This window comes from Ipomoea nil, unplaced genomic scaffold, assembly GCF_001879475.1.
Source record: "Ipomoea nil cultivar Tokyo-kokei standard unplaced genomic scaffold, Asagao_1.1 scaffold2705, whole genome shotgun sequence".
Lineage (NCBI taxonomy): Eukaryota > Viridiplantae > Streptophyta > Magnoliopsida > Solanales > Convolvulaceae > Ipomoea > Ipomoea nil.
The window spans coordinates 1,906,815-1,919,512 of record NW_017619133.1 but is presented as its reverse complement, the minus strand read 5'-3'; the positions used below and the strand labels follow the sequence as shown (position 1 = coordinate 1,919,512).

At 34.6% G+C, this 12,698-nt stretch overlaps 1 protein-coding gene across 1 annotated transcript; it reads right to left on the bottom strand.

The window, feature by feature from the left end:
* Positions 1–5,178: 5,178 nt before the first annotated feature.
* Positions 5,179–7,362, bottom strand: LOC109156442 (ent-kaurenoic acid oxidase 2-like). The gene is made up of 7 exons (XM_019304316.1): positions 7,130–7,362; positions 6,569–7,043; positions 6,207–6,485; positions 5,998–6,087; positions 5,689–5,874; positions 5,452–5,573; positions 5,179–5,348 (listed from the first exon to the last, which is right to left on the bottom strand). Exons 1-7 carry the CDS (start codon positions 7,360–7,362, stop codon positions 5,231–5,233), a joined length of 1,503 nt encoding a protein of 500 aa, XP_019159861.1. The 3' UTR covers positions 5,179–5,230.
* Between the last annotated feature and the right edge of the window lie 5,336 nt (positions 7,363–12,698).

Here is a 12,698-nt window from a genome sequence, read left to right as displayed (position 1 = left end):
GACAATTGTCTTTAGGCCTGGTGTGTGGTAAATACATGAGCGGACTATCAGGATTTTTTCACTGCAGCCTACAAATTAAATAAAACAAACAACGTAACCCAGTCAGCAGCGCAAAAATCCAAGAAACCTTGAAAACAAGCTAAGCAAATGTATTAATTAAATTAAACTCACTCGTAACCCAATAGAAAATGGTGAAGAAAAATAGAGATTTCGAGCTTGGCAAGGTTGTTTCCTGGGCAGAGTCTGCTTCCCGCTCCAAATGGAAGAAACGCTCCTGCTTTTGGTGTAAAATCCTGCAACAATTTCAATTATTGTGTCAGTCATATATATATATATATATATATATATATATATATATATATATATATATATATATATATATATATATATATACATTTCCAATAATAAAAAAAAAAATGTGGAAAAGAAAAGATGGATTGCTAAACGAATTGATGGAATTGAACTTACATCCCATCTAGAAGGTTTGAATGCGAATGGGTCCTCGTATAGCTCCTCATCATAGTGAGGACCTCTAAACCACGTCAAAGCTTTCCAACATCCGACATCAACTTCATCGAATCCAGAGTACCATTCATCGTTGGTGGAAGCATGTGGGATGCCCATGGATTCTTGGAATATGTTCTTGACCGCTCATTCGGAGAAAAAGTGATTAATCTTCTCAAGGAAAGCGGTTTGTATAACTTTGTTGCACACTTATATACCTACTGGTTCCCAGTTGATGTTGCTCAATTTTATATGAATGCAAGTGTTTCTACCGATGGATTGGAAATTACCTCCGAGGTAAATCATACCGCCGTAGTTCTAATCGTTGACGACTTGAAGAAGGCCTTCTCCTTTCCAGACCGAGATGACACCTATCATCCAGATTTCTCTCGATACTACTATGAGCAGAATGCCTTTTATGAAACAATCAAGAACAAGCAGGGACCAACAAGTGCAAAAATTACTTGGCCTCTAAAGAAGAAATGGTTGTGAATGGACTACGAGTTTACGATTGACATCTTCAACAAGATTGTAGAACACAAAACCTTGGGAACAGATGATGTCATGAAGGAACAACGACCGCTTGACAGAAACAATGTCTCGTCCACATCCCAACACTTCAAATCCAGATGCTCAAGATAGGCTTGCACACGAACTCAAGGAACAACGAGCTACTCTTGACAAAATCTCTAAGGAACAACATGCTCTTAAATGTGCTCACTTCGGTCTTAAAGAACGAGTGGATCTTGCTTGTACAAAGATTGATCTCGGGCATGATAATATGTTTCGGATGGCTGAATATCAACTCACCATGTTTGAATACCTCAAGGATATTCTCATTGCAGTTCAAAGCCTGACCAGATTCTCTGAAACTCCGTGTGATGATGCCAAAAAGGGGGAAAAAGACATAAAAGATTATGATGACAAGGACGATGACAGAAACAGATCTCCCCTTGGAAGAAGCAATGAAGGAAGACCAACAAGACAAGAACAAGAAAGAAGAAGCTCACCAAGACAAGAGGAAAGAAGAAACACAAGATCATCACCTTCAAGATCAAGATCTCGTCAACAACACCACTCTCGACCCAAACAGCATTCCATCAAACCTCGCCAATCCTTCGGATCCACCTCCGAGTTCTCACTTTCTGGGAAAATGAGCAGAGAGCAAAAGAACCTTCGCCAAAGGTTGATGCGAAAGGATACCGTAACGATGGATGTTGTAGGAAATTTCCACACATACCAACCTTACGAAGAAGGAAGTGGAAAACGGTTTGAAGGGTACAACATACCCGTGTGGATGAAGAAAAGAGATAATTACTTCCGGTAAGTCCATCAGACTCAAAGAAACGAAGAAATCAATAGGGCAAACCGAGAACTCTGGAATAAACAAGAAGAAGCAAGACTTGCCAGAGAGAAATAACTGGTTGAAAGAGAACGAATCAAAGAAGCCATAAAAGATGTCACAAAAGTCAAGAAAGATGTTGAGACTGGAGTCAAATATAATGTTGCCTTCAAAATTCACAAGGAATCAGGAAAAAGCTACGCCGAAGGAATGCACTCATGTGAACTCATAACATGGTGGAATCTCGGCATAGTTGAAAGAGAAAACATCCTCGAAGCATACAACAATTACGTGAGCAGCAACATCAAAGGTGAATATGAAGACATTATGAGAGAAAGCTCAATTCAAAAATACAGAGAGCATATCAACCGAGACATCGACATGAAAAGGATGCTCAAGAAACAAAAAGAGAGAGATGACAAGGAAAGAGAAGAAGCTCAGATTCAGAAGGCGAAACTTTTAGATATGTAAAGGTTTCTTTTCCCTCAACACCAGTGACAGTACTTGTAAGTGTTTTTTATCTTTATAAAAGTCACTTTTATCTCAATCTATCGTGTCTTTATCTAAGTTATTTGCTTTGTATACTTGTATTATCTTACATTCTTTTAGAAATCATATGTAAACTCTTCTCGATGGATGTTTTGTAATGAAAAATCCTTTATGGGATATTTATCGGCCTTATAAAGAGAGTATAGGTTTTGGCATAATTAAAAATGGGGAAATTGTTAGGAACATATGTATTAGGATTTTGATGATACCAATGTAACTTAGAAGTAGACCCCTAACTTTTTGTTGTTTGGCTTGTTACCTTCGTTCTAGACGAAAGGTACCTTAACTCATTCTTGTAATTCGTGTTAAGCTAGACAAACACACGAAACCGGGTTAAGCTTATTTTTAGTTAGGTATCGCTCAACGAAAGAAGAACAGTTCAATGAAGCACAACCTCACCTCTACTGGACAACGAAAGATGAGATGATCTTATAATACAGAAAGCAGAAGCTGAAAGAAGCATTCAGTTCAAGAGAACTTTATGACAGTCAAGACAACCTATTTTCTCTCAACTCAAAAAGAATGTTGTCAAACGTCTCATCTAAAGATCATCCTAGGAATAAACTCTCCTAAGGATTGAGAGCACACTTATCAAGGTGCATTAAATGACACAGTACTACTTTTCAGAGCTAGAAGACAAAATAAGCAAAAGTGCTTATCTCCAACGTATATATAGTACAACTGCATTTAATGAAGCAACAAATGCACAAGGCTCTCCGGTTATTAACCACTGGATCATAGGTTTGAAATGCCATCTCCCTCCAACGGATGGATTTCTTCACACCTATAAATACTCATCTTCTCCACATTAGAAGGTGCTGGTTTTTAGAACAACTGAATTCATTCTCTCAAAAGCTCCTTATACAAGTTCATTCTCTCAGACTTTTGAAATCCAGCGATTGAAGGTGTGAAATTTGAAGAAGACTCATCTGAATTCATTCACACATCCTTGAAGAAATCTTGCATCTTTGTACACGCTGATCATCCATCCAGCCACCAGCCAGTTAAGATTTCAACGTGTTGGAGAAACTCAATGATTATCCAATCCAACCCTCAACTCTGAAGAAGAAGTTGATAGAGGCGGAGTAAACTCAAGGAGTTGAAAAACCTTTAAGTAGCTATCTGGCTTAGTGATCAAGGAAGCTATCTTGGTGTAATTTGTACTAGGAGTGATAGTGCAAACCTTTCACAAGTTGTGGAAAAAGAGTGGAGTAGGCACAGTTGGCCGAACCACTATAAAAATTCTCTTGTCTCGGTCTCTTTACATTTCAGCATTTACTTTCGTGCATCGCATTCCATTAGCCCTAACCGAAAGTTTCTCATAAGATCAAACAGTGCAAAGAAACTTTAAAATTCACCTACATATCCGCTGCGTAATAACCCCGAAAGGAGTTATTATTCGTGAAAAATGAATTGAGTCTATTCACCCCCCCCCCCCCTCTAAACTCTCCTTTCGACCCTACCGGGACCAACAATTTTGTAAAATTTTTTATGGCTTAATTAATAAGATAATTGATGCGTGCAATATGTTGGGCCCTAATTTTGGACTGTGCCACCAAACGAAATTGTTGAATACATTGGATTGCTATATATTTAGTCGGGCTAATTATTTGATCAAAGTTTATGTTAAATTTTATATTATATATATATATTTTTAATACATTTTAACATATTCATAATATATGTTTAACAATTATGCCAACTCTAATTGGGATGAGGTTCGAACCTAAGACCTTTCTTATATAAATTAATCAGTATGTTAAGAATAATAAATAGTTAACGGAATATTCCGTTACTAAAGTTTATACTAACAGAATATAGGGTTATTTTAGGGAAGGAAATAATATAATAGAGGATAAAAAAGAAAAATAATTAAAAATTACTAAAATCAAAATAATATTAACCATTCATTTTAAAAAAACAATAGTACCAACATTTTTTTGTTTCAGTTAAGGGCCTAACATTATTGGCTCTTACTAAAATTATAGATACATATACTTATATAGTATGCTAAGAAGAGTACTAAAAAATATGTTCTACTATGGTTTAGGTTCCTCTCATCTAATGCCTCACTATAAAACAACAACATTTTGAACATCAAGACAACTAAGGGAATTAATTAATAAAACAAAATCTCTATATAGCACAGGTATGTAGGGATTTAATACGAATATAAGAAACTGCTATACATTACATTAATAAGAAACCAACACTAAGATACAGTGTAGCTAATCACTATCAAATGGGAGAATCCATAAATCTGCTATATGTTCATAGACAAATGTGAACCATCAAATGGCATTTTAAAGGCGGACACATATGAAGACATTAAACATTGAACATTACCAAAAATCAAGAAACAGACCAACAAAACACTTAAATGTATTTTTGTTTAGTCACATATTGTACATGTCATTATTATATGTGTTATTTCACTATCCAATTCGTTTACAAAAATTTATAGGTTTAAGTGGACATGTAATTTAATTAGATGACACATGGTTTTGTAAAATTTTGTATGGCTAAATTAATAAGATAATTGGTCCATGCAACATGTTGGGCCCTGATTTTGGACTGTGCCACCAACCAAAATTGTTGAATACATTTGAAGATTTAAGTTGGTTGAATTGATTAACCTGTTCATTGAACTTGCAAATATAATTGTTGATGAAATGTGAAGAGATAGTACGTCATCATTATATTTGTGGGGTCAAGAAATCATCCCAACAATAAACTTTTTATAGATAAGGAAGTTTAAAGGGAAAATAAAGGATAACATAGATTAATTTTGAAGAGATCGAGACAATAGAGTATGCCGCTACAAGTTGAGGTTGTTTATTTTGCTGTCTTGACAATCGAAGATGATGTTCTTATTATTTTTCCCAGACAATTGTCTTTAGGCCTGGTGTGTGGTAAATACATGAGCGGACTATCAGGATTTTTTCGCTGCAGCCTACAAATTAAATAAAACAAATAACGTAACCCAGTCAGCAGCGCAAAAATCCAAGAAACCTTGAAAACAAGCTAAGCAAATGTATTAATTAAATTAAACTCACTCGTAACCCAATAGAAAATGGTGAAGAAAAATAGAGATTTCGAGCTTGGCAAGATCGTTTCCTGGGCAGAGTCTGCTTCCCGCTCCAAATGGAAGAAAAGCTCCTGCTTTTGGTGTAAAATCCTGCACCAATTTCAATCATTGTGTCAGTCATATATATATACATTTCCAATGATAATAATAAAAATGGGGAAAAGAAAAGATGGATTGCTAAACGAATTGATGGAATTGAACTTACATCCCATCTAGAAGGTTTGAATGCAAATGGGTCTTCATATAGCTCCTCATCATAGTGAGGACCTCTAAACCACGTCAAAACTTTCCATCCCGCTGGAATTGTATATCCCGAAATATTGACATCCTTATTTGCCACGCGAAACACCATGAGAGAGAAGGTTACCAGACGAAGTGTTTCATCAACCACCTTAATTTCAAAACAAATAAAGATTATGTGTAGGTGAAAGCATATATAGCATATTTGGATGAGCAATATAATAAAATAATAATAGCATATATGCGTGAGAAAGGATAAAGGGCAGAGATTGACCTTGGACAAATACTCCATTTGTCGGACCTCTTTGAGTGTCAAACTCTTCTGATCAGGAGGCATATTTCGCCTAATTTCCTCTTGCTCTGCCTGCATGAGCATTATATATATGATATGATGAGAAATTAATTTATGTTTGGAAGAAAAGAAAAGAAATGATTATATTGTCCAAATAAAAATAAAAATTTTAAAAAAATAAAGTAACGAACCCTGGCTTTTTTGAAGGCCTCAGGGTGGCTCTGCAGAAACACAGTAGCCCACATTGTGATATGGCCTGATGATTCATGCCCAGCATTTAAGTACATGAGCATAACATCAATTATTTCCTCATCATCCAGCTCTCTCCCATTCTCATCTTTAACATCCATTAGTCTATCCATCATATCTTTCTTTCCATTCTCAAGAAGACTAGCCTTAGGGTTCTTCCTTCTCAACTCTCTTCTTTCATCCACTACAGATTGAAAAATAGCCACGAGCCTTTTTCGCGCCTGACAGACAGACAAACATTATTCATCAAAATCAAATCTTTTCTTTTCATCAAAATAAAATAGATTGAACAATATATATATACCTTGAGACTATTATAGTAAGCAAATCCTGGAAGATTAATTGCCAGAGCTCTAACCCCATAGTTGAGAGTTGTGTATTCCCTCTCCAAAGCCTCCGTGACCTGTTCACTCTCTGAGCTCAAGAAAATGTACATAATTATGGTAAAGGTGAGCTTCCGCATCTGTGTCAAGAACTCTATTTCTCCCATGGAAGCCCATTTCTCGAGTGCTATCTTCACACTTTTTTCAATGTAGGTAATGTAAAAAGACAATGCTTCGTGCCCATTCACGGGGGCGGCTGTCAGCTTCCGCAAACGCTTGTGCTCTTCCACAGAAATGCCAATGAAAGACTTTCTGCCCATGAGTACATTGGTGGATTCAGGCCACCCAGGCTGGAATTCATCATCTGATAGAACTCTTCGGCAGGCCTCAGGTGTTGTAACGATGATACTTGGGCTACCAAACATGAAGGTCTTGTACATCCCAGTTGCTCCATATCTATATACATGTATAGATATATATATGAGATTGATAGAGAAATTAAAGATCGAGATATATCTATCAGATCAGAGTACTATACATACTTGGAAACAAATGAGGCGATGAAGGAATCCGGGTTGTTGGACTTGAAAGCTCTTAGGAAAGACCACATGTGGCCAATGAAAGGCCAACCTAAATCACCTGGAGGCAAACTCAGTCTTTTCTTATCACCAAGCTTCAGTATCTCATAGTACCAGCAATTCACCCTCCCAAGCACCCACCAAAAGCTGCTTAAACCCAAAACCCCAGCTAATAACACACCCCACCCCAACTCCATTTTCAGTTCTTATATTTCTTTCTGATATGATTCTGATCTGCTCCGATCCCCTGCCTGCCTGCTCTTCAATTTCTCGCTCGCTATTTATAGACACGCCAGAAGCTTAGCTTAGCTTCTACACCGCCCTATTAATTCAATTTATTTTAATTTAGTATTTGAAGGGTTGGTTGGTTTTGCAATTAGCATTAGCAGGAATATTATTGGATTAAGTGCATGCATGACCTGATTTTTTAGTAATCTTGGAACTTGGAATATTATATTGGATTAAGTGCATTGTGAAATTTATTTATATTAAGAAATTATATAAACAGTTTTTAATTTTATAATTATAATTATATTTATATTATATTTATATATATTTATAATTTTATAATAATAATAATTACGGATTATTATTATTTTTATTATTATTATTTTAACATAATATTTTTTTTTATTCAAGTATAGTAATTGTCATTAATTTACTTAATTGATTAGACAAAATTTATATTACGACAAGTATTAAAAACAGTTTAATAAAAGTATAATGTGTGAATTCATTTCTTAATTACCATAATTATTAAGATTTTTTTCAAAAGTAACCGTTAGCATAATTCCATATGCATAATAATATGTGAATTGGAATAATTTGCATAATTGTATGTACGTTATAATCCCTATTATGATCATATACTTAAATTTATTTTAATATTTAATTTAGTATTTGAAGGGTTGATTTCGCAATTAGCACTAGCAAGAATATTGGGTTAAGTGCATGAGCTGATTCTTGAATAAACTTGAAAGTTGGAATATTAAAAGTTGCTATTTAATATTGCTTTCATTTAACCATTATAACTCTTTGAATATTAATTCAATTAAATCAATTAATACAAAAGCTCCAATTCAGTATGAAATTGAATTGCCAGGAATTTATATATATATATATATATATATATATATATATATATATATATATATATATATATATATAATTCTAATATTTGAGAGTGTATATTTATTTAAAATTATAAGATTTGTATATTAGTGTTTAATTGATTACTTAAAAATTTTATTAGAAATTGTCTAAACAAAGTTGGTAGGATTTTTTATATATATTTAAACAATAAAATTAATAATGAAATTATAAGTAGAGAGAGAAGGGAGCTCTTTATTATTCATGTCTTCCATTGCACTCCCCTCTATAGAATAGTAGAATATATATATATATATATATATATATATATACTACAAAAGCCATAACGATGGTATTAATATTGACCATTACATCCGTTATAGAAATAATGTCCATTTATGCTATATTTATAACACTCCCCCCTTAACATTATTTTACCATAATGTCTTGTTAAACACTTGTTAGAAAAATTCTGTGGAAAAACCTAGACAAGAAAAGAGTACAAGATATATGGATAATATATTAAAATATATATACATGGCTCGTTAAAAATCTCAGTAGGAAAACCACGTGAAAAAAAATCTAGCTAAGAAAAATAGTAAATGTTATACTGGTTGCCTCATTAAAAACTTTACTAAGAAAACTCTATGGGAAAATACTTAGTTAAGGAAAAAATAGTACAACCATGAACCTTCAGGGTTCAATCTTTCAATATTTACAAAGAGTATAATATTTCTCATGATCATCTAGATCAATAAATTTCATTGTATCTTTTTGCTCCCCCCTGAAAACAACATTTCCCTTAACCTACGTATATTAGCCTTATGGATTTTTTTTCGTAGGTAAGTACTTAGTGAATACAAAATTATCAATGGAGAAAATCTTCTAAACATATATCACTCTTCTGGAGTAAAGGAATTTTATATCAAGAGAAAACTATATACATTTTGATTAGTTCCAAATATGATGACTTCATGTCTATTAAAAAGAGGCATCAATGACAATATATACAAATATTTTACCTTGATTTGCTATTGTCCATTTTTCTCATCTCATTCCCAACTGATCAGTCGCTATGACAAAGCGAGAATATAGTAAAGCGAGATGGGAATATAAATAAAGCTCATTTAATTAATGGAACCAAGATATATAGCTAATAGAATAAGTATTTTCATTAGGCTGAAAATGCTTAAAGCCTAAATTGGTCCACAATATAAACTAAGCGTCATGATTCTAAGAGAATCTCCAAAAATATTACAAATGCAATTGAAAATTTTTTGGTCCCAATAAGTATTCAAAATGACATTTCGAGACAGTGGACTTTAGATCCAAAAATATCATTTTGGGTTTAAATGAGTCCTTTATCATTTTTGATATATTGGACATCAATTAAAATACTAAAACAACGAAGTGTGTGTATACACATATATATATATATATATATATATATATATATATATATAAAGGTATTAGGACATTTTACATACAATCTCTACGCATGTACATATTATAATTTTTACACTGTTCACGTTGCGATTTTTGCTCATCGCATTTCAAGAATTTAAATCCATCTGGGATTTTTAAAACTAGTATAGGCAACCCATATAAATATGTGGTGACTGTATATATTACCTACATATCAAATTATATTATCATGCCGATAACGTGTTGTATGTAATTATGCCCGTTAGCCTATCAACTACTAACTGATGAACTTGTAATGATATACTTAAAGCTATAGAATAAACCTAAAGATAAATACAAAGAGAGTAGAGAGAGAAGGGAGCTCTTTATTATTCATGTCTTCCACTGCACTCCCCTCAATATAATACATGACAATATATATATATATATATATATATATATATATATATATATATATAATACAAAAGTCATAATGATGGTATTAATAATGACCGTTACATCCGTTATAGAAATAATGTCCATTTATGATAATTTATAACATAATTCTAATATTTGTGATGGTTTTATTGGGATAGGGTCCACCATAAACCGGGTACAGATGGTGCCAATGATGGTTTTATTGGGACCGGGTCCACCATAAACCGGGTATAGGAACATAGGACGGGGGTATGAAAGTATTGACTTTATTACCCGGGGCGCTGGGCCGTAAACATTACGTACAAAGCCCGAGGTACAAGCCCAGAATGATGGCTCCAATAAAAAGAACAAGGCCCACAGGATGAGATATTGCTAACTATGCTACTACTTGGAATTGAACCCAGGTGACTGGATTGAAAGTATGGGATCAAGACCACTGGACTAGTGTGCCTGTCGTGTCTTCGTTGCCCCCTAGCCAGAGATCCAGGGCCCCTATTTATAACAAGCCCCCCTCCTCCTCTAGCGTCCACGTGTCCCATGCAATCCATCCCCACTTCCCCATTTATCGCTACGCAAGCGGGCACGTTCGCCATACTTCTAAAACTCCCGCGCATACTACCCTGGTCCACCATGCTCGGCGCACCCGCCCAGCACCCCCTTGGGAAAGGGGGGGGGGGGGTTTCCGTTGACAATCTGGGGGGCGCACTGCCCCCACTGACCGCGCCTCGGCATGAGGTGGCCGGCGGGACCCGCCGCCGGCCAGTCGCCGGCTGGCCAATGGCCGGCCATGGCCGGTGGTGGAGGCTGCCCTGCCCGCATATATAGGTTATATATAATTGCCGCGCCTCAATAAACAATAGTTGACATGGGCTAGTGGTATGGTGTGCGCTTGCTGAGTTGGAAATTGTGGGTTTGAATCCTGCTGACAACGTTCATGCTTTTTACTCTAGTTAAGTGCCATGCTACCTGCCCCATTCCCTGGGCGTTGTCGGCACGACTGGTGGCGCGCCGGGAACCCGGCCGGCCACCCCATTGGATTAAGTGCATTGTGAAATTTATTTATATTAAGAAATTATATAAACAGTTTTTAATTTTATAATTATAATTATATTTATATTATATTTATATATATTTATAATTTTATAATAATAATAATTACGGATTATTATTATTTTTATTATTATTATTTTAACATAATATTTTTTTTTATTCAAGTATAGTAATCGTCATTAATTTCCTTAATTGATTAGACAAAATTTATATTACGACAAGTATTAAAAACAGTTTAATAAAAGTATAATGTGTGAATTCATTTCTTAATTACCATAATTATTAAGATTTTTTTCAAAAGTAACCGTTAGCATAATTCCATATGCATAATAATATGTGAATTGAAATAATTTGCATAATTGTATGTACGTTATAATCCCTACTATGATCTATATATTATATGCTTAAATTTATTTTAATATTTAAGAGGGTGTACGGATTCAGCTTCACTGGCTGAATTTCAATGTCTTGAGGAACAATTGACCCGCATTGAAGCTAAGGAGGACGTATACTGGAGGCAGAGAGCCAAACAACACTTGCTCAAGGATGCTGATGCTAATACCAAGTTTTATCACAGGTATGTTACTCATCGTAAAAAGAAGAATACTATTTCTAGACTTATGAATAATAATGGGGAATGGGTGGAAGCAGGGTCGGTCTTGGGGCAAGGGCCCTGCCCTTGCCCAGGCCCATGCTTGGGGAGGGCTCCATCCTATCAGCTCTTATATATATGTATATATATATATATATATATATATATATATATATATATATATATATATATATATATATATATATATATATATATATATATATACTTGCACTCGGGTGCGAAAGGCTCGTCCAGGCGCGAAATAGGAATGGATTCTGTTCGTCCACGTGTCCAGATCTAATGGATAAGAAACACTGATTTTTTAAAAAAAACGCGGTGGCATTTTCGTAAATAATTGAACATCGAAGTGCATGTAAAATGTATTATAGGTGTAATTAAAAATTTACACTGAGCATCAATACTTAGTTGCACTTATAGTTCTAAGTAGTTGCACCTATAGTTCTAAGTAGTTGCACACATAGGTATAAGTAGTTGCATCTAGGTGTATGAATGTTTGCGAGTGGTTTTCAGGAGTATTAATACCCGCTGAACTCAGATCAATGAATGTTAACAAGGCAAGATTACATGCACTTATAGGTGAAAGTAGGTGCACCAATAGTTATAAGTAGTTGCACCTATAGTTATAAATAGTTGCATATATAGTTATAAGCACACCCAGGTGCATGAATGGTTGCGGAAAGTGAATGCTAACAAGGCAAAATTACATGCACTTATAGGTGAAAATAGGTGCACTTATAAGAGATTTTACTTGCACTTCGATGTTCAATTATGTACAAAAATGCCATCGCGTTTTTTTTAAGTTATTAGATCTGGACACGTGTCGCGCGCTGATTCGTTTGCATTTCCTTCCTGGGCACTTATTCGCACCTGAGTGCGTCCCTATATATATATATATATATATATATATATATATATATATATATATATATATATATATAT

Excerpts from the sequence above, each read along its gene's own strand:
- LOC109156442 (XM_019304316.1), bottom strand. The coding sequence starts at position 7,362 with ATGGAGTTGGGGTGGGGTGTGTTATTAGCTGGGGTTTTGGGTTTAAGC. Across the intron at positions 6,486-6,568 it reads CTTACTATAATAGTCTCAAG|GCGCGAAAAAGGCTCGTGGC; the intron begins GTATATATATAT and ends TCTGTCTGTCAG. Across the intron at positions 5,574-5,688 it reads TCAAACCTTCTAGATGGGAT|GATTTTACACCAAAAGCAGG; the intron begins GTAAGTTCAATT and ends AAATTGGTGCAG.